Consider the following 25,425-nt stretch of genomic DNA (forward strand, 5'->3'; position numbering starts at 1 on the left):
TCTAGCCTCCCGATCAGGGAGCCCCAAAATATGTAAAGCAATTACTAACATTAAAGGGAGAATCAGACCAAAACACTATCATAGTATCATAGTAGGGGAATTAAATACCCCACTGTCAGATATGGACAGATCGTTCAAACAGAAAATGAAAAAGGAAGTAACATCCTTAAATGACACATTGGACCAACTGGACATAATTGACATTTATAGAGCCTTCCATCCCAAAAGAGCTGCTTACGCATTCTTCTCTAGTGCACATGGAACATTCTCAAGGATTAACCACATACTGGGACACAGAGATAGCTTCAACAAATATAAGAGGATTGAAATCATGTCAACCATATTCTCTGATCATAATGCTTTGAAGCTAGAGATCAACTGCAGAAAGAAATCAGGAAGAAACACAAATACATGGAAATTAAACAACATGCTACTGAAGAATGACAAGGTCAGAGAAGAAATAAAAACAGAGATCAATAGATATATGGAAACGAATGATAATGATAGTACAACATACCAAAACTTTTGGGACATGGCAAAAGCGGTCATAAGAGGAAAGGTCCTATCATTACAGGCCTACCTCCAAAAACAAGAATGAGCCAAAATGAACAACCTAATGCTTCATCATTAAAAACTAGAAAAGGAAGAACAAATAAGGCCTAAAGTCAGCAGGAGGAAAGAAATAATCAAAATTAGAGCAGAAATAAATGAAATTAAAAACAAAAAACAATAGAAAAAATAAATGCAACAAAGAGCTGGTTCTTTGAGAAGGTTAATAAAATCTACAAACCCTGGCTAGACTCATTAAAGAAAAAAAGAGAAAGGACACAAATGAACAAAATCAGGGATGAAAGAGGGGAAATTATGACTAACATCGCAGAAATACAAAAGATGATATATATAAATGCAAAATATAAGAACAGGTTTAAGAATGAAACTGGAAGTACAGCACAGGGAATGTAGTCAATAATATTGTAATAACTATGTATAATGCCAGGTGGGTACTAGACTAATTGGGAGGATCACAGTAAATTACATAAATGTCTAACCATCTAGTCTGTACACCTGAAACTATATAAAATAATATTAAATGTCAACTCTAACTAAAAATAAAAATTATAAAAAGGAATAAAACTGGGATTATAAAATATATTCACCTTGTGGCCTTGCTTAAAATTTTATTTCTCACTATATCATTAAAATTTCCTCATATAATTAAATATTATTCTACACCATAATTTTTTGTTTCTTAATTATAGTCATTCTGTAATTTATTTACTCCTTTTCTTAGACATATGTAGAAGGCTATTTCTAGTTTCTAAAGTGCTGCAGTGAACATCATTTTATATATATCTGTATTTCTGTTTATTTCCTCAAGCAGAGTTTCTAAAAGAGGGAATCTTGGGTGATGAGGAGAGACCACTGCTGACCATGATGGATGTGTAGCCGAATGAAAAATCTTTGTGGTTTGAAGCCCTTCAGCTTTTGGGGCTGCTTGTTACCACAGCATCAGGTAGCCTGTTCTGACTCATACGGTTCAATCAGTTCACTTCCATTTAGGATATATCAGATAGAGCAGGGGCCCTCAACTCCTGGGCTGCGGGCTGGTACTGGTCCCTGGCCTGTTAGAAACCAGGCCACACGGCAAGAGGTGAGCACTGGGCGAGTGAGCGAAGCTTCATCTGTGTTTGCAGCTGCTGCTCAGCACTAGCATCACCGCCTCAGCTCCACCTCAGATCATCAGGCATCAGATTCTCATAAGAGCACCAGTACCTGGTGCCAAGAAGGTTGGAGACCACTGAGATAGAGCATTTTAAAAAAATCTCAGTATATTGCAGTCTCTGGAATTTTTATTGCAAACCACAAGTAGGCATTTGTATAAAATTAGAACATTGCTTTTTTCACTTTTCCTTAGATGTATATTCTTACTCTTGACAACTTAACCACCTACTGAATTGCTTTTAATTTTTTTAGTGCGAATAAAAACCTTTTAATTTGAAAGTTGTTAAGCACCGCACAAGTGGAGTGACTAGTATAATGACTCCCCATGTATCCATTACTCAGCTTTAACAATGACCAGACTTGCAGAAGTTTTTAATGGTTCTATATAATAATAATTATTATTCTTTTTTTTTTTGCTAAATATTTTCCCTTTGTGTTTATGCTTAGGAAGGTTCTCTGCCACAATATCAGTAACTGAGCTATATTTTCATGCTACTGTTTTATGTTTTCATTCTTTATCTGCTTTTCTGTACATGGAGTGTTGGAGGTGGTAGCAAAGTCATACAGGGCTTCAAGCAGGGGCAGTGGGTGAATGGATCCTTCTGAAAGGATCTGGGCTTGCTTTCAGAGAACTGCCACAACTATAGGGCTAAAGGGGTTGATCCCACTTTATGTTTCTTCAAAAACAGATGTTGAGATAAAGAATTGGGATCAGGTCATTAATTCAGGGGGAGATGATCTCAGGAAGCACTAGTGAAGAGTGGGGGAGCATGAGACAAGGAAGGGAGAAAAGACAACCACGTGCGAACTGATGAGCAGTTCCCCTCCGTGGGCACCTGAGTTCAGTCTCTTTGGAGACTCCCTGTGAACCTGCCACTAGGACAGTGAAGCTGGCAGTTGCTCCTGGGGTAACTCCCCATGGAGCACACTCTGGGGAGCATACTCCCATGGTGCCCAGAAGGTCCTCAGGCACAGGAGCAGAGAGGCTGGCTGGCCCTGCAGAGCTGAGTGCTGCAGCCACCCACGGGCACCACAGAGTCTGCCCTGGCACCCCCCTGAGTTCTGTGGAGTTCAGAGGAGTGGGCTGAGGGTGTCAGGATCTCCTGGAAAGCCAAAGGAAGGATGGGGCAGTCACCTGAAACCCACTGACCCATCAACTTAACAGAAATGAAGGGAGGGATTGTAACTGCAACAACCATTTCAGAGGCTGAATTGTAGTCTCCTTGCTGCCCCTGCTCAGTTGTAAACCTTCATTTTGTTTCAGAGTGTAAATCAGGGCTCATGGAGTATTCCTGAGAGCTCCTCGGCAGGAGGCATTCATTGCCTGCTAGAGGCCCCAGTACTTGCTGACACCGTGTCAGACCCCTGCTCTGATTAAATTGCAGCAAGCAGCACCAGGACCTCGCCTGGCCCATTCCAGATTAATCACTGTCTCCCTAGGCAGCCCGCCCCCGCTTTTCTGGATGGTGGTTTTTGAGCCACTCTCTTGCAAGCGACCCCTCTCTAGTACATTCCAGCCTGATGACCTGGGATCTGTGCTTGTGCCCTTTGCAACCCCCCAGGGAATAAACAATCAATGTTCTGTCTCATCCATGCCTCAGAGGATTTTCTATAGCCTGTCTTTAAATATTTCTAAGATGTTCCCTCTGGTAGCAACCCTGAGTGTGATTAATAAGAGGTTGGGGTGTAGTCATCAGTGCCAGCCAAGGGCATGCCAGGGTTGCCTGGGGCAGCTACATTTCCTCAAGATTTGAAAAGAAGTTTATGAATCAATTGTCACTTTCAAGGCCCTCTAGTTTTATCTGAATTCTCCTCTGGTTGTTAGAGCAATATAAAACACTGTGTCCCACAAGGGCTGGACTTTGTTGCTCCATTAGTCTCTATGCAAGGGCTACATCTTTTTCTGACCAGCAAACACATTGCCTTACTTTTATTACCCAGGGAGCAATGACTTTAGGTCTCAGATTAGGTTTTACTCAAACTGCACTCTGGAGATTGCAGCAGAGATGGCAGTGGATATCAGCCCATATCTCTTAGACCTTATACATTCTGTGCATAGGAATTTCCAAATGCCAACATAGGCATCTCTTTGTCTAAGGGCTTTCTCCCAAGAGGCTAAAGGCTGCTCCACACACCTGTCCCAGGCCGAAAGTGCTGGGGCGTTTACTTAGATGATGACATTTACCGGAGCTCCCTTGCCATCGGGTAGGATAACTTCAGTGTGTGTTCTACGTGGTCTGCCAGTTTTCCAGTGGGACTAAGCTCCAGTTGCTCACAGTGGTAGCTGGCTCAATAACACACCCTTTATTGGTCTCTTTCTTCCCTGTCAAACCTCCCCATTTACTACTGGTGATCTGACCTCTCAAATCAACTACTTGAGCTCAGTTCTTGTCCCAGCTTCTGCTTCTAAGGGATCCTAAACTAAGACAGGAGTTAATTATTAGAAATCTCATAATATAGGGGTCTGTCACCTACTTCCTATGTATAATGTAAAGACTGCTTTAACTATAAATTCAACATGTAGACTATGAAGTTAAAGTGAAAAAGATTGGAATAAACCAAGGAGGAAAGATTTTCTTTTCCCTTCCTCTCAATCTGCTCTTTGCTGCCTCCTCAAATATTTACTGACCAAACTTAGCAGATGTAAACTCAAATCCCTAAGGAGCCAGGTAGGTGATGTTTTGTGTGAAGCAGATGTGAAACAATTGGGAGTGGTGGGGCCTTTGGCAAACAATACACCCTGGATAAAATTCTGTTATCCTCCTTTTCCTTTTCTTTTTTATCATTACTATGTTGGTCAATCAGAACCTATCCACAAGATGCTAAAATTCAAAGACAAGCATAAGAACTGTTTTTGTGTAATAGGTAATTATCTCATTCCTTTGTTTAGGTGGGGACCATCTTTTAGAAATGGATTTTTCTTTTGGGTAGACAAGATAGTTGAAATAATTGAGGGGAAATGTACAATAGGAATATATAATATACCATCACTCACAAAATTCTACAACACTGTCCAAAAATGTCACTGTGAAACCCAAAAAGAATCATCCTCACAGTCTGGGGGAAAGTCAAATGAGAAATCATGTATTTTTTATAATACTTACTTCACTTTCTAAAATATTTACATGCTGTCATCTGATAAGTCATAACAAATTTTCTCAAGTTTCACGTGCTTGGCATGCTTTGCAGAACAGTCACACTTGAAAAGGCTTTCTTAGTTGTAGCAGGGGAGGCTACAGATGGAGGAGAGTGAAATACCCAGACTTGAACTGTGCTGGAGCAGTTCAGAAGTCTGTGGAAAATGACAGGAGCCATCCAGGGTGTGCTGCCTCGAGCTCCATCTGCATTGTAAATTCACACCACGGGCATATGGCACCTATTCGCCTGACTCTCTTTTGGCCTCAGGTGCCAAAAAATGCTTCTTATTGAAAATCCATGTCTGCTGGGAAAAGGGGACATCTGCCAAGTGTTCACTTGAGTACCTGCTTAGAGGTGCATCCATTTCTCTCCAGCCACACAGTAGCTGTGCTTATTTCCTTATAAGGTAATAAGCTGTTTGTTTGTAAAAGTTTCATCCTAAAGACTCTTAAGGACAAGTAATAACAAATGTTGGAGAGGATGTGGAGAAAAAAGAACCCTCATACACTGCTGGTGGGACTGCAAATTGGTACAGCTACTATGGAAAACAGTATGGAGGTTCCTCAAAAAACTACAAATTGATCTACCATATGATCCAGCAATCTCTCTACTGGGTATTTACCCCAAAGGCTTGAAAACTCATATCCCAAAAGATATTTGCACACCAGTGTTCATAGCAGCATTATTCACAGTGGCCAGGACATGGAAGCAACCAAAGTGTCCTATGATAGATGATTGGTTAAATAAGCTATGATATACAATGGAATATTACTCAGCCATAAGAAGAGATGAAATACTATCATTTGCCACAACATGGATGGAACTCGAGAAAATCATGCTAAGAGAAATAAGCCAGACAGAAAAAGTTGAAAAATCACATGATATCACTTATATGTGGGATATAAACCTAAAAGCAACAAATGAGCAGGACAAACAGAGACTCATGGACATGAGCTATAGACTAGTGGTTACCACAGGGTAGCGAGGTGGGGTAGATGGGGTAAAGGGGGTCAAATATAGGGGGATGAGGGAGGGTGAAGTGGGTAATGGGGATCCGATATATGGTAGCTGAAGGAAACTGGACTTTGGGTGGTAAACACACAAACAGTATACAGCTGTGAAATTATAATGTACACCTGAAAACTATATAATTGTATTAACCAATGTTACTCCAATAAACTTAATTAAAAAAAGACTCCTAAGGGTCTGGGCATTGAAATGGGGCTGCATCACCACCTCCCCCTCACCCCAATCTGTAGACCCCCTCTGTAAATGGCATTGTGCTTTTTAAATGTCAGGGGTCTTCTTGCTGTCTCAGATGGGCTGAATGCCAATAGCTGGTTAGCATAAACTCGTAATAAAACATTACTGTATTATTTCCTCAATGGGCGTATCCTGGCATAGCAATCAATGTTTAGTCACTGTCATGGATACTATTCACTTTCAAGTACTCAATTTCCCATTTCCTACAGTGTTTCCGGGATCCTTTTGTTGAATGCATGAATGCTAAATGGCCTGAGGTGTGAGGTCTTTACTTAAAATACTTAGAAAAGTTGCCCTCCACAGTCTTGGGTAACTTGTGACTATGGTTAGAAAACTTGTAATTTTGGGGAAACACAAAACCTTAGGGTTTCAGGTGATTTTCTTCTTCCCAAAGGCAAAGCTGGCCTTTTGTTGCTGGGAGAATAAGTGGGTCGCTAACTGCTGTAATTGAAGGGAAGCCAGCCAAGTCCTCTAATCAGCAGTGTGCTGGCAAATGTGTAACAACCCATTCCAAGTTACCTATGTGATGTCATCAGGAGCCAACTCCAGCTTGGCACTGCCCCAAATGCAGAAACATATTCTCTCCTACTATTACATCATGAAAATTTTTGCCTGCTTTTCCTCTGAGGGACTATGTTAGAGAATGGAGGATGGATCTTCTCAAGGTTCCAGAGGAGAAGAAAAAAGTTGTAATTGGATCAGCTATCAGCCATCTTGTCTATAAAAGAGAGAGCCTGGTGACATCAAAGGTAACCTACAAAAGTGACCATGTTCTTTCCATATTGCTTGAGTCTGGCCAAATCTCTTTTTTGACTGCTCATTCTGACACTGGAAGGTGTATTCGTTTTCTAGGGGTGCCATAACAAAGTACCACAACAGAAATGTATTGTCTAGCAGTTCTGGAGGCTGGAAGTCTAGGATCAAGGTGTTGGCAGGCTTGGTTCCTTCTGAAGGCTGTGAGGGAAGGATCTGTTCCATGCCTTTTTCCTAGCTTCTTGTGGTTTGATGCCAATCTTTGGCATTCTTTGGCTTGTGGAAGCATCATCCCAATTTCTGCCTTCATCTTCTCACAGCATTCTTTTTGTGTGTGTCTAGGTTCAAATTACACCTTTTTATACAAACACTTGTACTGGATTAGGGGCTCACTCTGCTCCATTGTGGTGACCCCAACTTAACTAATTGCATCTATAATGACCCAATACCAAATAAGACCACATTCTGAGGTTCTGGGGGTTAGGACTTCAACATACGAATTTTGGGGTATACAATTAAACCCATAACAGAGGGGAGCATATGGTCTTATATTTCTGTTTAGAACTTTGAAAGAATTCAACATCCCAGAAGAAACTTCATCAGAGGGCTGAAAAGCCAGCATGAGTATAGATGACTGTCACTTGATTTTATTGGGATAGAAAAGGAAGGGGCTCTGTTAGCAATCTTCTGACTATCCTCTGACCTTTCTAAATCTAAGCCTTTCCAACAGAACCACATTTCTTTCTCTTTTCTTTCTTTCTTTTTTTCTTTTTTTGGAATCTATTAGTGGAAGGGCGGTCTCTCCTAATTTTGGGCTGAAATTCTCACTGAAGATTGCAGTGGGAGCAGATGGCAGTTGGGGTAGAGGCTGACAGGTTGTGACAATGAGGATGCTGATAGGGCTCTGTCCAAGCAGAAGTACCACATGAACATAATCCTCAAGGAAGAGGAAAAATGAACTGAAGAGGTGAACACACAAAGCCAGTGAGAAACAGGCAAGCCCTGTGACTGCAGGGCCCTACTAGGGAGCTCCACACACTCTTGTGGCCAGCATCCTGCAGCCCCCTTGGGTCCAGAACATCTCTCTGGTCCCAGTCTGTATGAGGTCCCGCCTGGATCCATTTCATTGCTCTCATTACTCATGTATCCTACAGCAAGAAACCCCTTTAAGTTGAGCTACCTGGGCCTCTGTTCCTGCAACTCAGAGACAAATTAGCGCATATGGCTCAGTCATCAATTCATCCAATGCACCACCCAGATGAGGACATGTGAAGCTGCTACTTCCAGAAAATGAGTCACCTCCACTGCTCTTTTCTACACATTGTGGGCTTTTTAAAACAACACATTTTATGGTCTTAGTATCTTAGGTTTACATGATGGATATCTCAGAGATCACTTAGAGTGGCACCTCTCAAACTTTAATGGGATATTGTTAAGATGCAGATTCTGATATAACAGATGGATGAGTGGGGTGAGGCTGAGATTTTGCATTTCTCACAAACTCCCCTGTAGACCAGCGGCCACATTTAGAGAAGCACTGTTATGGACTATTTCATAGAAAAAGAAACTGAGGAATGGAGAAGTGACTAATCTAAAGTCCCACAGCCAGAGAGGGACAGTATTGAGATTTGAACTCAGGTCTCCCAACTCTCAAGCTCAGTTCTCCACTTATCTGAAGATGTAGTTATGGACAGGCCAGCAGAAAAGCTGTTCATTCTGAGTGATGATTCCATTCATTTAGTGCCCCATGTGCTTCCTCCCATGTGGAGCCTATGAAAGGTGTGTTTGGAAGAGAAATCGTGGCTGGAAAGATGTAAGGGGCTTGATGGGCCCGGCTGTGTTCCAATAAAAGTTTATTTGCAAAGACACTTAGCTGGTGGGCTAGACTTGGCCTGTGGGCCAAGGTTGGCTGAACCTTGCTCTGAGGGGTTGCACGTTGTTTGACTTACTGTTTACTATTTGTTAGGGCCTAGATGCTGTCAATTTTTGTTCAGCGAGACACTTTAGTCCATTAAGACTAGGAATGTGTGTAAGCGAGCAACAATCAAAGGATCCAAGTTAGATTTTTCATGCCTAAATTTGATCTAATTAAACTGAGCTCATTTCATAAATTCCTTTACAAATTTTACATTGCTTAGTATTCAGAGGCTTAGATTCAATGTGATTACAAATAAAGATGCAGGAACAAATGCGAAGGAATGTTTGTGGAGGCCATGGATGGTAAAGAGAAGAGAAGAAAGGGGTAGCAGTAAACCTAGCTGAAAAATACCTATGTTGTTCGGCACAAACTTAGTTCTGAGCTTCGTGGCAGCCAAGGAAAAGAGCAAACTCTAATGGGTTAACATTAGGGTGGGTTCCCTAGAAGCAGGGTCTGAGAGCTCTCAAGAGAAACCTGTGAGTGAGGGAATAAAACAGGAGATGCAGGGGAAGGAGCCCTCAAATGATGTAGTTGTGAGTAAAGTATTGACCTGATTCACTAAGGACTCTGGAGCATAAATCACAGAGCAGAGTGGTCTCTGCTGGAGACAAACAGGCTGGCCCTTTCCACCTGGAATCAGTTCCTCACTGGCTGTGGACTGCCCCCTGTGTGTGGGTGGGGGCAGAACCTTCTGGATGAGAAGATTCCCATTAGCCAGGGCAGTTCTACAGGGAAGAGGCAGCTGTGCCATCAGCAGCAGCAAACAGAGCAGTGGAGTGGGGTGTGCGAGGGGCCACCAAAGGCTTCCATTACAGTTATAGATTTCTATATGACTTTTAATCTTTCACATCAAATTTCATTTATGTGTTAATTCTACCTATTTACTGAACAGCTGATCTACCATGTTTTCAAGTGCTAAGTTATTTCTGAGGATAGCTGGAGAAGAAAACACATGTTTCCTGATCTCAGGAAATGTATAGAAAAAGTAGCCTTCACTATTATCAAAAAGACAAGAAATAACAAGTGTTATTGAGCATGCGGAAGAAAGGGAATCCTTGTGCATTGTTGGTGGGAATATAAACTGGTACAGCCATTATGGAAATCAGTATGGAGGTGCTCCAAAAAATTAAAAATAGAGCTAACATATAATCCAGCAAGCCCACTTCTGAGTATATATTCATAGGTTGTGAAATCGGTATCTTAAAGAGATAACTGCACCTCATGTTCATTGCAGCTTTACTCACAACCTAAGTGTTCATCAACAAAAGAATGGATAAAGAAAATGTGATACACACACACACACACACACACACACACACACACACACACATATAATGAGATATTATTTAGCCATAAAAAGAAGAAAGTCTGACATTTGTGACAGCATGGATGGAATTTGAGGGCATTTTGCTAAAGAAAATAAGTCAGACAGAAAGTCAAATACTGTATGATCTTACTTACACGTGGGGAATCTAAAAAAACCAAATTCATAGAAACAAGAGAGTAGAATGGTGGTTGCCGGTGTTGCAGGAGGTAGGGGTGGGTGTTGGGAAGATGTTGGTCAAAGGGCACAAGCTTCCAGTTATATGATAAATAAGTTCTGGGTATTTAATGTAAAGCATAGTGACTATAGTTTAAAAAAAATACAATAATGCTTGGCGTATTGTAATTCTTCAAAAAAAAAAAAAGAAAGAAAGAAAGAAAAAGAAAAGAAAAAGTAACCTTCAGTAGTTCACTCTAATTTTCTTCAATATTTTTACCTTTCTAGGCTACTGTGAAATACAGTGTTTTGTACATATATCTCTTGTAGTGTTATAACTGTATAAGTAATGAGCTTATGTATTTTCTACATACAAACTATACATAATTTAAACATATATACATAGGACAGATGCATTTTATAATTTATTTATAATAATGCTAGTCTATATATCTAACTATAGTTATAGCCATTTCATCTATTTGAAATTTGTCAAAATTCAAGAAGCAAAATTTAAAAATATTCCTAAAATGGATTTCCAAAAGTCCATATTCCAAACCTCATACACTTGTCTTTCCCTCACTTAGGACCTGATTACTCTTACTCTACACACCATTGTTGCAGTCTTTGGGATGTGATTCCCACGTGATGGCTGAGCAGACAAGCAGGGAGAGGGCAGTGATGTCAGCCCGATGGCAAGTTCAGTCCTGAAAAAAGACTAAGTGAGGCGAAATGACTTATCCCAGCGGTGGGTGTTGTGGCACCAATAGGGGGTAATTCTGAAATCAGCACATCGCAAGAACATGTGAAAATACAATATTTTGGTAATTCAAATCACGAGTCTTCCAGCTGAGGCCCAGGAATGGTGGAGCAGAGATAAGCATTCTCACTGGGTGGGTCTGAATTCCTGACCCACAGAATCCACAAGCCTAATAAAACCTTGTGCTTTATGTCACAAAGTTTTGGGACAGTGGCATTAAGCATCTATAATGACAGGGACAAGAACCAATCCTTTGTGGGGCACTTGCCAGTGCCAAGCACTTGCATATTTATCTCACACAACGATCCCAGGTGGAATGTATGGTTATCACCATCTTATAGGCAGGAAAACTGAAGCACAGTGAGGTCGTCTCTTGTGGATAGACTCAGACCTGAGTGGTCAACTGGGACCATAACCCAGGGAGACTGATCCTGGAGCCTGCTTCATGCCTTGTCTGGGGTGGCCCCTACCCTGAGATCGCAGAGACGGAATCTCCTTTCTCTGTGTAGCTGCTGACGAGCATAGTGACCAGTGTTTTCCCGCTGCCCTCCCTCTGAAGGCTCTGCCTTGGTCGGATCTCCTTGGCTCTGTCGGTTGCTGCACTAATGTCAGGGAACTGCGGCCATAGGTACAAGTGTCTCAGACCTTCTGCCTGAGAGCACTGTGGGTTCACAACTCCTGCTGCTGCCCCCTGAACCACCCAGTTTGCGCAGATCCCCCACTGCCTGCAGGCTGCTCCTGGCCAGGACTGGCAGGGTGAGGGTGCTGTTCAGGCCCTTCCTGCAGGGACCAGGGCAGAGTGGGATCCTCCTTCTCCCCAATCCTTTGCGGGGGCCAGGCCCACGTCACCTTCTGTGTCTGAAGGCACTCCCTGCCTCCTCCGGCTACCTCCACTTTGTCCTTCACAGGTCAGCTGTCTAACTCCATTTTGGGATCCATTTCTCGCCGGTCCTGAGTTAATGCATAGGGTAACAACCCCACCTTTGCCCCTGCCCTGCCCCTTCCTCCTTTGTCATCACCTCCTCTTACCCGCTGTGTCCCCCACTTCTTCCTATTCCCCAGGTGTTGGACCAGGGCCTCATGGCAGCAGGAACGACTTTACCTTGTTCACACCATCGGCCATCGCCTGGAGCGTGAGCTCTCGGGGCCCATCCACCGTCTTCCCATTGTCTGTGGGGCCCCAGCTGGCGCTGTAGATGTCGATCAGCTGGGGCATGTGGCTGATGGAGGAGGCCTCTATGATGTCCGTCATAAATGGCTGGTCCAGCATCCGGATACCTGTGGACACACGCGGGCAGGGAAACACAGCGTTTTGGTTCCCAATTCACAGGAGACAGGCGGGGAGGAGGGCTCAGTCCTGGGTGTGGCTGGAGGGTTCTCCATCCCAGGTGTCCTGGGGGACACTGTGCAATCCTGAGTACAACTACAGCCTCAGAAGATCAAGAAGGAGGCACAGAATGCCCACCCAATCCTTTCTGAACCTCTACCTTCGCTTTTCCTTATGTAACTATTTGTAGACAATTTTATTCCCCCAGCAAACTTTACCAGAATTCCCAATGGGGGAGAGACCATCTTTTTTGAAGACATAACCGATAAGCCTGTTTCCAAGTGGAAGGTCAGGCTCCAAGGACTGGGTGATGACTGGGGTCAAGTTTCAGAGAAGAAATAAAGCTACTGTGCATTACAGTAGGGGGAGGCAATAGATATTAAATATTTAAGGAGAAATCCCAGAGGGCAGAAGGCAGAGGGAAGCGGGTGGATGGGGTTAGAGACAGCGCAGATACGGGCAGGTCAGGAAAAGAGAAGCTCCCAGTTGCATTATATCTGAGAAGGAACTTAGGGGAGGACAGAAATGTTGCATGGGTTATTCTGAAATATACTAGTAATGGGGTGGGGTGTGTGACGTAACCACCTCCTCTTTCTCTTCTATGACATCTTTGTAAAGTTTGTGCTACTCTCTGATGCTTTGTGGGAGTGACTTCTTGCTGGGAAGTTGACAAGGAGCAGAGTCCTGCAGTCCAGGATTGTATGAGGGGTGAACTTGAGCTGGGCAGTGGCACACAGGGAGAAGGAACATGCTTGTGGGCACACATGGTTCACATTACCCTCTCTGTCTGTCTGTAAAAAGCCTCTCCAAGGTTAACTCAGTAGCAATCAATGGGATGGGCATTCTGTCCCTCTATCACTAAGCTCAAAACATTGCTGTTTGGAGCCATATTGTTCTTTTCCTGATACACTATTTTGTGGCAAGGAGCCTAAAATTTTGGTATATTTGACTAAGTCTTTCTGTCCATGAGATTTTGAAATGCAAGACCTGGGCCATACATAGTCAAAGCTTGGATGCTGACTCTCCTTACTCATCATGGTCAAGGACATTATTACAAAAGTGTCACTCTCTAACAAAGTATGCAAATTAGTTTCTTGCAACCACTCAGATTCTTTCAGGGCACATGAAATTGCCTTCTCTCTTAACGAAAGGTCTCTCTTTCCTCCTCAACTCTCATAGCCCACCCCTTGCACTGCAACTTCCCCCAGGGCACACCCTCCTCCTGACTAACCTATGTGTCTAGCAGGCATTTCCCCAGAAGGCTTTCTGGGTCTAGCTCTCCAGGTCCTTCATCCATTAGCACCACACTTTCGGCTTTCCATTACAATTGTTTATTTGTGTGTTTCATTCACCACCAGATAACAGTCTTTGAGTACAGGACACACATCTGCTTTGTTCACTCTGTGTCCCAGGGCAACAGCATGGTGCTTGGAATTTATCTTAAGCTTGATAAATCTTTGATGAATAAATGCTTAATATTATTACTTTATTTAGTTGATTTTTCTCCCTAACAGAAACAAGTTCAGAAGAACAAATAATTACAGGTCCAGATTTTCCATCCTCCACCATTACCTTATAAATCAAGTCACCATTTTTGCCAAAAAGTATCCAATTATGAGTTAACGTCTTTTGTCCTGGAGGAAGCTCATCTAGAATGAGTATAGTCTATTGTTTGAACTTTCTGAAAGCTAAATTTTATGGCTCATTTTATAAAGGATAGGAAATTTCAAACTCTCCCGTTTGTTTTTGGTCCATCCATATTTTTAATTATTTAAAAAGGTCATTCAACAAAGGTGGCCAACAGGTGACAGAATAAACCAAATAATGCAGTTTCTTCTTTCCTCTTTGTGGATGGAGAAACATTACAGAGAGGATGGTATTCACTTTCCTGCAAGGAGAAAACTCAGATGGTCTTGAACTTGTCTAGTGCTCAGATGACCAGGACTGAACAGCCACCTCAACTGGAAGGTGAGAGAAATTCAACCTTGGCTAAAGTAGTCCTGGATGGTGCCACATGCCAGCCAATGACAACACTGGATTTTGTCATACAGCCAGCGCGTGGTGCATCCAGCCATGCCCTGTACCCTTTCTCTTTGCAGCTCTTGTTCTTCTGTATCTTTCCCTCTTCATCCCCTCCCGGGCTCCCCTTCTGCTGCACAGAAGATCAGAGCTGGTGTGCATTAATCTTCTGACTGTTTCAGCATCAAGGGAGGCAAGGGCAGCCACAGACTGAAGCAAGGCTCTCATTCATATTCAGGGGCCAGGCATCCGACATTCTTCTAATCTCGTTAAGCTTGAGAGGAATGAGGCATGCATTAATTGAATGAGACACAGCATTAATTTTTGCAAGAGACTGAACTATTAGCAGCCAAGACAGAAGCTCAGGGTGACGCAAGGGATTTTAGGGAGGGCCTCACCTCTTTCTCTGGGTGGAGAGAGAGAGAGAGAGAGAGAGAGAGAGAGAAACTAGAGAAAAGGCAAGAGCATGAGAGTGAGAGGCAGGAGAGGTGAGACCTGGGAGCTAGACCCAGTGTCTTCACATTCATAAAAAGCTCTACTGGCTAATGTGATTCGATGGTGAGGACTCCAGGCCTGATCACCGCCTTAATGACCAGTGGTGACTCTGCATCTCCTTCCTCCCTTCTTTTAGGGTTTGAGCCTCATGCCTGCCTGCACTGCTTGTACTGTTGGAGCTCTGGGTTCTAGGGGTTCATAGACCAGGGAATTTGAGCTAAATCCTTTCTGTGTCTAATCCTGTTACAAAAGATGACCTTGTACCTGACACTAAGAAATGCTACAGCCTCCCACAAACCTCAGTGTCTCTAATTGCCACCTTTTGTGCTTATGAATATTAGTCTGCAAGCTAAGGAGCAAATTCACACTGATCTAGGTTTTAAGGATCTGAAATGTGTTAATCATTGTGCTAACGGGTGATTTTTATTGGTTATTTAAAAATTCAGATAAAATATGTATAAACCCTTGGAAATGTTATGAGTTTTATTGGCCAAATATGTGGAAACAGTTCATTGCTGGTAGACAAATTCCAGGGTATTTAGACAGTGCTCATTAGTGTGGTTCTCAAACTCTTCAGAATCTTTGATTAAAGGAAATCTCATCCTGAAGTCCAGTGCATAAATCTATATTCTCTGGCTTAAAAGGGAAGGCAAATAAAGTCAATCAGTCCTAGTTTGCACCCTGAGGCTGCTCTGAGAAGCTCTGCAGAAGCTCAGGTGTGGTGCTGTAGAGCTCACACCCTCAAGTCACTAGCCGTGCCTCACCCCAGTTATTCTCTGCCACCATGCTTTGTTTCATTCCTACCAGCAATCATTATCTGATATTATCATGCTTATTTGTTCATTCTCAGAGTCTCCTCTTAGACTGTCAGCTGTGTGAGGGCAGGTTTCTTGTCTGCAGGCTCATTGTTGTATCCCACCATTTACGGTAGAGCTGGGCACATAGTAGGCACCCAACTGTAAGGCCCAGGTCTCCCTGGAACTGATTTGACTGAAATAAAGAAAAAAGGGTGAGAAGGTGCTCATGGAAGAGGAGATACTTTAGCTTTCCGGGTAGAAATTTCATTAGCTTTGGGTCCTTAGAGCCTCCTGCCCTTAATCCCTCTACTCCAATCATCCATGCCTTCTTTCATTTAATGATTAATCTCTTCTGCTTATAATGGGTTTCTTCATTGGCCCTTCTTCTCTTTATTCCTTCCTTGCTTTCTGTCATTCGGCAAATACAGTTTGAGCATCCACTGTGTCCAGACTCCATGCTAGCTACTGAAGTGAGAGAAAACAGACATGGCTCCTGTCCTCATGGAGACTGTTGTCTCTCTGAGGAGGAAGATATTAATGAAATAATTATGCATAAGAATGTGCAATAACCAACAGTGGTTAGTGCTGGGAAGGAAAAATCCTGCATGCTTTATCAAATATAGATAAGGAAACTGGTCTGGAAAGTGGTGTTGGAGAAAGCAATGGGAACCTGAGAGCTGAAGGATGAAGAGGAGGAGGCCAGGTACAGCATAGGGAGGAGGAAATCTGGGCAGAGGGAAGATCATGTACAAAGGCTCAGTTGTAGAAGGAGTTGGCTACACTTTCTAGTTTATACTTGCTAGGAGGAGTCATCTAAATTATACTTATCCAGAGACTAACCATGTATGTACAATGAAGGTGGCACCACAAATCAAAGGAACAGGCTGGATTATTAAATAGATGGTACTGGGAACATTGACTCATTGTTTGAAGAAAAATAAAACTGGACACTAAGCTAGCATGACACACAAAGCTGGAATTTGGATAGGCTAATGACCTTATGTGGAAGCTTGGGAGAAAATATTTGCATCTACTAAAACTGATCAGGGGCTAATATCTAGAATATATCATAAATGCTTGCAAACAAACAAGAAAAATACAGGAACCCCAATGGGGACATGAGCAGAGTTTGTAATATAAGAGAACCTAAGTGGCTAACAGGCAAATAAAGAGATTCTCAATAATTTTTTTCCTTTTTTACCTTCAGAAGACTCATTTTATAATCTCATCCTCACTCTCTTTTATTTTTCTTGCCTAAGATTCTACAGCACCTTAATTTTAGCCTTTTTTTGAAGGCAGGGTGGAGAGACACTCAGGACCAGGGAAGGACTTGGGACATTGCTGCCAATATCTCCCCAACCTGTAACTGAACACCTTGGGACTGCCAGAGACTAGCAATGATCTCAGTTGGCCACCAGGTGGCGATCTACACGGTCCTGGGGTCCCAAAGCTCCTGAAAGGGAAGAATTCTCTGGAAGGTTATGCTCATTTAGAATAATAAAAAACAGCCAACTTTTAGAATTGTCCACCAGAATGAACAAAAATTTCTCCTAAATATGTAAGGTTGAGGAACCTGAAATTCTGCTTTTGTTGGGATTCTCAAGTTACAGTCCAGTGTGTCTTCCTGACGAATTCCTTTTTTGCTCCTCTGGGGAAGCCTAGAGAACCCTGGCTGTCCTACAGGGCACAGGACAGGGGACTAGAGCTTCCTGGCCCTTGAGTAGTTAGAACCAGCATTAGTGGTTACAGAGAAGCAAAGCTGGAGTTAAGGAAGCAGAAAAGGGGAGAAAGGTGGCTGCTCTGATGAGAATCTTTGTGTGGCTGGGCATGGCTTCCACCAGTTCTGGGCTTGGTTTCTAGAATCTCAAAGCGTTTCTGTGAGGGTTTCAGAAAACGCAGGTCATGTCTTTGAGGTGTCAGGCTTCATTAACTCACCTTTGGGAAGGGGGGTTAGTCAGCAGGTGAGGCAGAGGCTGTCGTGCTGTGCCTGGATCCACCGGCCCCATTTGATTGTCTGCCTGGGGGCTGTTCTCTGCCTTAAGAGTTCTGCTCAGCCCACGTGAGCTAACAGGCTAGACAGGCCAGGGTGTTCGTGGTCCAGGAGACTTCCTCACCAATAGGGGATGGCAGTTGGTGGATAAACGCCTCAGCCTCCTCACCTTGGGGATGCAATTCTGAGGGGGGTCCCCATTGTCTCTCAGAGCCCCAGCTGTCCATGGGAGCGACTGGCTTATCTACACTCACTTTGTTGGCTCCTTTTTGCCATTTTTCCCTCACTCTGGCTTCCTGGGATCGATCACCTCCCAAATAAACTCCTTGTACCTAGAGGGAAGCAAAATTTGCCACCCCAAAATATTTCTCTCCAGCACAAAGATTATTTTATTTTTGAAAAGCAAAAGAGTCAAGAAGAACCTTTGACCTTCCTCTTACTGCCTAAAAGAATTTAGATAGAGGGCTCCCTAGAAAGGAGCTCTCACCATAAATAACTATAATGTAATATGAACTCTATATGGTGGAGAAGACTTAGAAATCAGAGTCTGCTGATTTCTAAGAAATCAGTGTCCCATTGTCTCTGTATGGCCCAGAAAACATTTGTTTACCAAAATTTGTTTTTCCATCTCTCTGTGAATTGCCTTTCTCTCCTTCAAAGTTCCAAACCACCCCCCCCTTCTCCTTAGCTCAAGATGGCATATAAACTTCAACTGCATGATTTTTCCTTGGGCCCCATATTCTTATGGATCCCCTGTATATATGTATGTAATTAAATTTGGTTATTTTCTCCTGTTAATCTCTCTTATGTCAATTTAATTCTTAGACCAGCCAGAAGAAACTAGAACGGTAGAGGAAAATTTCTTCCTCTCTTACATACCCAAATTCTCAATCTCATTTTGCTTTTAGGAAATTCAAATAAAGAGAGCAGGAGAATTAGGTACATTTGATGAGCAGCTCAGATGTTTTCAGACAGATAATAGAGAAAGTGATAGAGGAAGCAGGTGGGGAAAGGGACCCCAATAAACCTCTAGAATACTTTGAGCTGCTCTAACTCTTAATTTTTACAGGCAGTAAATCCAAGAATCCCTTTTTCAAAAAAAAAAAAACCAGTTGCTTGGGGTATACAGAGGCTTCAAAAACTATTTTGAAGACAATCATTGTGAATGAGAAATCCAGATTTGAATTTTTCAGTTGCCTCCAGTCCTGTCTTGTGAATAGAGAGCCCACGTCACCTCAGCTACCACCCTGGTACAATCCTAGCTTATAAAATATTAATCGGGTGATATTCTTTCCCCTGAGCTCATAATGGCTTCTGACATTTTAATGCCAACATTTTGGATGCACACAAAGAGAGCAGAAACCCAAGGGGCAAAGCCTCCTCTATTTACGTTTCAGAACCTTCCAGATGTATTCTTTTGTGAAATTCAGCACCCAGCTCAGGCAAGCCTCTTAGCAAACAGTTCTGAAAGAGGTTAATGGTAGGTTTGTACAGGTTGCTCTTGCTTTATTTAGGCCCCTGGAAATTTAAGCGTCAGCACAAAGTATGTTTATGGTTCCATTAAATTGCCAGGGAAAAAATATCAAGACAGTTGTAAAAAAGGAATAACAAGGTTGGGTGACTCAGCCAAAATAAATTAAGAACAAATTTGATGCAAAACTTGGAATGAGCCAGGAGCCATTTCATTCTCTGGCATTTTGTTGAAAGATTACGAACCCCTCTCTTTCATCCTCTTTCTTTCTCTCTTTTTTTTTTTAGGGGGGTAAGGACAGGTGTTGCTTTCTAAATTTTTAGTGACCTAATACCCTCATTTCTAAAGTCCCCTGTGAAGATGGAATTGCTAAATATCTTTCTCGTAGAGCTTAATAAAAAGGTTCCAGGTAGAATGTATTTCCTTAAAGATGAGATGCAAAACACAAAAACAAAAAACCAAAAACCATTTTGAAGATTCTTAGTATGTTTATAACGATTTACATTCCATTTATATAAAGTTTAAAAACTGGCAATAACCAATATTTGCTGTTAGAAATCAGGATTGTGGTGATTCTTGTGTATATGGGTAGTAACTGGTAGGGAACGCAAGGAGGACTTTTGGGATGCTGGTAATGTTTTGTTTCTAGATGACCACATGTGGTATGGCCAGCCTGTGAAAATTCGACGAGTTGTAAGTTTGTGATCTGTGTACTTTTATGTAATTATATTACATGTAAATAAAATATTTAAAAGTTTATTAATATTGCCATGTAGATTAAAGTTAAAATTTTTTTCACTCTCGCTAAGTCCCAGACCCCTTGCTGCAAGGTAGTTTTCGCCAGGCCCTGGCCAGCCTGGAGCCCAGGCCGCAATGCGTTTGGGACTGACTGTTGGGAATGGGGTCTGCTCTTTGGCAGGGACAGCTTACCTGCGACCTTGGAATTGTATGCTACTCCGACTCCACAGATATTGTTGTTGGCTGCAGCAGAAACTTCCCCTGCACATCGGGTCCCATGGCTGTGGAGAAAAATAAAGACAAGTTACATACAGCTTCAAAATCTTTGGAGGAGTTTCCTTAAATTCTATCAATTGGAAGCAATTTGGTTCTTTTCAACAGCTCATTTAGCCTGGAGTCAGCACGTTCCCCCACCCCCTGCCCCATTTCCATCTGTGTATCCTAGTGTCCCCTTTCTTCCCCATCCCCGTTCCCAGATGCCTTCTTGACCTTGGCTTGTTTCTACCAAAAGAGGCTTCTTAGAACATTTCAACCTTGAAACGTGATCTTTACTTTAAAATTTGAAGTATCTTTCTGCAGAAATTGCACTTACAGGTTTCTGGTGAAAAAAAAAAAAGCGCAATGTAAGACAGGTTTGTGCTGAGTGGAACAGCTCCGACTTTTTTGAAACACTAGAATTGTGGGCTGGTTTTTAATTTCAAGGCTAGTCCATCTATTGGGATGTAATGCTGCCTGTCAGTTACAGGATAATGATTACATATCTTTTTTGGATAGGGATTAAACATTCATATTACCAAGTCTGCTGGAACAATGTGACCACGGCCTACTGAAGGGCTGGGCGATGAGGGCAGACTTTTCCACTCACTATTCAAACTCTGGTTTACAATAAGGAAATGTGGGTACAGGAGCTGACTGGCTAAAGGGCCCTAGGAAGTTCTGGTTTCTGCAATATTGACTAGTGTATTGTTTGACATCCTCTTGGGGCAAGCAATGCTATTGCATCAGCCCTTAAAAAAGAACATATATATACATACAAAACTACACACACACACACACACACACACACACACACACACACACACACTTTCTTTCTTTGTATGAACAAACGTAAATCCTGTCTCCATAAAGGCTACATGGCTACATATCTCTGGGCTCCAAATTCCCTTTGGAACAATAATAAAATCTGTATATTTTGTCCAAGCAAACCTCCAGTGAGAGGTCAGCCCTTGTGGTGAAAGATCTGCAAAAACTTAAAGTGCTGAACAAACCACTGTCTACTTGTCTTTAAGTTTTCTGTAAATTTGAGATTCTTGAGAAGGTGCTTAGTTGTGGTTTAACTATGAGAGACTCTGTCATGGGCATGGCTTTCACAGCTCCAAATGCTGAAGAAATTGATAAACTAAAATGAAAAACAGCATGAAGCACACACACATGTGTGTGTGTATATATATCTCCTTTTATATTGATTCATATATATATATATATACTTTAAATGTCACATTTAAGTATATATTTATTCTTATATAGATTTATATATTCATAATTATATACATATGTGTTTATATGTAATATATACTTACATTATATATACCGACATACTGTATATTTAAATATATACTTATATAAAAGACATACCATATGTAAAGTATATATATATATGCTTTATATATATGCACATATATTTTTAAAAATGGAACTTTAATGAAAACTGATTAAATGTGGCTTGCTTGCTTGCTGTTTGGTTCATGCTAACAAGTAATTTTTAAATGAATTTTTAAAAGTCAATGCTGTGTCTAATTTGACTGAGCACTAATTTCCTTATTATTTAATAATCAGCCCTGTCAAGAACTCCTTTTTGAGACATGAAATGTGCAATCAGGGCCTTGCCTGGGCTAGTCAGCATGCTCACTGACATCTGTGAAAAACACAGAGGTACCAATGGAGGCCGTGTCCTGTGTGGACCCTGTTCTAGAGAGTAAGGAGCTAGAAGTACGAACAGCCATCTGCCACTTTCTGGGCCATTATTCATTACCAGGTACTGTGCTCAGTGGTTTTCTTGCCTAACCCCCTTTAATCTTCATAGGAGGGCTACAAGTAGGTATTGCTCCATTTCACAGATGTCGAAGTTGAATCTTAGATTTGCTGGCTTGCAGGTGCACAGTGAGAAGGTGGTTGAGCCATGTCTGAGATCAACGCTCATTTACTTCATCACCCCACTACCCTCCCACACACTGATAAGCTCTCTTTGCTCTAAAACTGCTCACTAATGGTTGGAGGACAAATGCATGTGAACTGGCTTGAGCAAATGAAAAACACTGAATGCTTCATATCGTTAATTTTGGCCTTTAAGTGGGGTGATGAATATCATGGGCTTTCCAGAGGAACATATGAGAAGAAATATTTCATTACTAAATTAGGCAACACTAATTAGTAGAGGCTTCCTATAATTGTTCTCAACACCATCCTTTTATATTTCTGGGACTTTGTAGGCTCTGTTCCCACTTCCTTGAATGCTTTCCCCTCAATCCTGCCTTTCTGATTGTCTCAGGCAAATGTACTTGCTCCCTAAATGTCTTTTTTCAAATCCATTTTCATTTGGTCTCTTTGCTTTCTTAAGAATATCTAGTAGCTCCCTCTTGCCTCTAAAATAAAACATAAGTCTGTCAGAAGTGCAAATAGCTATAGGGGATGAGGGACAAATATGGCTGTTTGATTGGCTTCCTTCTAACAAAAGTCCATGGGAGGAAGGTAAATAGGAGGCAAGTGACAGGAGTCATGGGTGTGCTGTGTTACCCAATGGCTCCGGTCCACTGTTCTTCTGGGTCTATGCCCTTGACAATGTGATTTTCTTGCTCTTCATGAAGAAGTGGAACACACTCTCCTCTCCCTGGAATATGACTGGCTTTGTGACTTGTTATGGCTAAAAACAAGTGATAGAAATGATGCTCTTAGTTCTCAAAAGGACTTGCAGCCTCTCTTCTTTCTCTTGAAACTCTGCTCAAGTACCATGCAGACAAGCCCAGTCTCGCCTTTTGGGTGATGAAAAACATGCAACCTGTCATGCCTGTCATCCCAGGTGACAGATACCTATCCTCTATGTGAGAGAGGCCATCCTAAACCAGTAAATGAGTCCCCAGCCAACCAATGGATGCATGGATGAACCCAGACAAAAGCTGGGCCTGGTCTAGATCAGTAGAACTATCTAGCTGATCTATAGACTTGTGAGCAATAGTCAGAGCTTATTGTTTTAAGCTACTAAGTTTTGGGGTGACTTATTATGTGGCATTATTTGGCAATAGATAACTGATACAATGGATAAACAAGGCTAGAGGAACACCCATGGTTAAGTTGTACAGGAATGGGGTTCAATCTGGACTGTCATGATGACTGTATTGGGGCTTCCCCAAACAGCTGCAGTGGCTGTGGAGGTGTCCAAGTGAAAACCTGAGTCTCTGCCCCTGACCCTGGGGAACTCCGGAGAGAGAGCTCAGGCACGACCTTTCTTCCCGCATTGCTAGTCTTCCACTGGAGTGATTGATGATCCTTCTTTATCTTTTACATCCAAAAGCATGTCCTTTCATATGTGTTCCATTCAAGGCACAGGATAAGATGTATCGGGCGATATCTCACTTATTGTTATGGAGTGCCTGAGCTCTCTCCGGAGTTCCCCAGGGTCTATTATGGAGTGCACTGTGCTGAGACTGCTGCATGCATTATTTTATTTAAACCTCACAACAAACTATTATTATTCCCATTTTAAAGAAGAAGGAAATGAGGCATAGAGATATTAAATCACTCCTCAATTAGGATGCAGAACCAGAATTCAAACTCAGGTCTGCAGCTTCCAAACTCCTACTCTTAACCATGACTCTCGACTGTCACCTATTCCTGACTATCAGAAATGTGCAGATAAAAAGTGTAATAGTTAATTTTTTTTGTGGCAGTTTGGTTGGCCATAGGGTGCTCAGATATTTGGGCAAACATTATCCTGAGTGTTTCTGTAAGGGAGTTTTGGATGAGATTAACTTTTAAATTGGTGGACTTTGAGTAAAGCAACGCATTCCAGTCAAGGAATCCTAGATATCCTCAGGGCCAAAGGAATATGTAATTACAGGGGCACATTCCATGTGTTTTATATTGGTATAGATTTTTTAACAATAAATAAATATGTATATGTGCGATTGAAGCCCTACTTGAGACCATCATGCCTCAAAGTCAACCACTATAATAAGTTTGATGTTTGGAACACCCATGCATGTTTTTATGCCATTACCTTATAATCGAATATGCATAGGCATATATGCCACTATTTGCTTGTTTTAAAACTCCATATAAATGTTTCATAGTATATGATCTATTTAAAATTTGCTTTATTCACTTGTAATTTTGAGGTTTATTCATGAATTCTGGTTTATTCATTTTTAGAGCCACATAGTAGTTCATTTATAAATATGCTGAGATTTACTTATTCATACTCCTAATGAAAGGCATTTAGGTTGTTTGCAATTTGCTTGCTATTACAAATAATTTGAAAAGAAACAGTCTTGTATATTATTTCCTTGTGCACATGTGGAGAATTTCCCTACGTAGGGGTGAAAACAGGTTTATGGATATATGCTACTCCTGCAGAGTGGAAGAATTCCTGTTGCTCGAACATCCTTGCCAACATTTAGCATCGTCAAACTTTACGATTTTTGCTTGTCCAATTGGTATGAAATGATATCTCATCGTTTCATTTTGCATTTTCCTCATTATTAGGAAGGATGAGAACTTTTTCATATGTGAATTCACTGAAGTGTTGTCCTCTGTTAATTGCCTGTGCGTAACCTATTTTTTTCTATTTTTAATCTTTTTTTTCATTGATTTGTAGTTGTTCTTTATATATTTTGGACAGTAAATCTTTTTTTAAAAAATTTGTTGCACATTTCTTCTTCTAGTCTGTGGCTTGTCTTTCAACTTTATTGTGACATGTTGAAGAAAAGTGTTTAATTTTAATGTAGTCAAGTTTATCAATCTTTTCATTTTTCTGTAGTTTAGTGTTTTGTTTAAGAAATCCATCCCTATCTTAGGTCATAAAGATGTTTTTCTACATTTTAATTCTAAAATATTTAGGTCTTAATTATCTTGGATTTTATTTATGCTTGGGATGTGAGGGGAACCATTATTTTCCCATATAAACAACTAGCCCCATTTATTAAATATCATCACACAATCCTTTCCTCATTGTTTCTTGCCATCTTGGTTAGATGTTACGCTTCTTTTAGATGTGGGGGTCTGCTTCTGGATTCTCTATTACGTTTCTTTGATCTTTTTTCTCTCCCTATGCTAACCCTACTCTCTCACTATTATTATGGTTTTGTACTGTTTTGCTCTCTGATAGGCAAAGTTTCCCCTCAGTGCTGCTGTTGTTGATCTCCTTCTCTCTCTTCTTCATACTTACTCCCTTCCTCCTCCTTCTCTATCTCCTCCTCTTCTTCTCTTGTTTTCTTATTCCATTCTCAGCCCTTTGCTTTTCTAAATCAATTTTAGGATGCTTTTCGTCTAGTTTCACAGA

The 25,425-nt window shown here is 41.6% G+C and overlaps 1 protein-coding gene across 2 annotated transcripts in view; it reads right to left on the reverse strand.

The window, feature by feature from the left end:
- Positions 1–25,425, reverse strand: part of PCSK2 (proprotein convertase subtilisin/kexin type 2) — a 247,401-nt gene that overhangs the window by 28,781 nt on the left and 193,195 nt on the right. For both annotated transcript variants that reach the window (XM_006921572.2, XM_006921573.1), the window contains 2 exons: positions 20,064–20,152; positions 12,137–12,312 (listed from right to left, as the gene is read on the reverse strand). In XM_006921572.2, coding sequence (XP_006921634.1) covers positions 12,137–12,312; positions 20,064–20,152 — 265 coding nt within the window. The remainder of the gene's footprint in view (positions 1–12,136; positions 12,313–20,063; positions 20,153–25,425) is intronic.

Source organism: Pteropus alecto, unplaced genomic scaffold (genome assembly GCF_000325575.1).
Source record: "Pteropus alecto unplaced genomic scaffold, ASM32557v1 scaffold45, whole genome shotgun sequence".
In the NCBI taxonomy this organism is placed as follows: domain Eukaryota; kingdom Metazoa; phylum Chordata; class Mammalia; order Chiroptera; family Pteropodidae; genus Pteropus; species Pteropus alecto.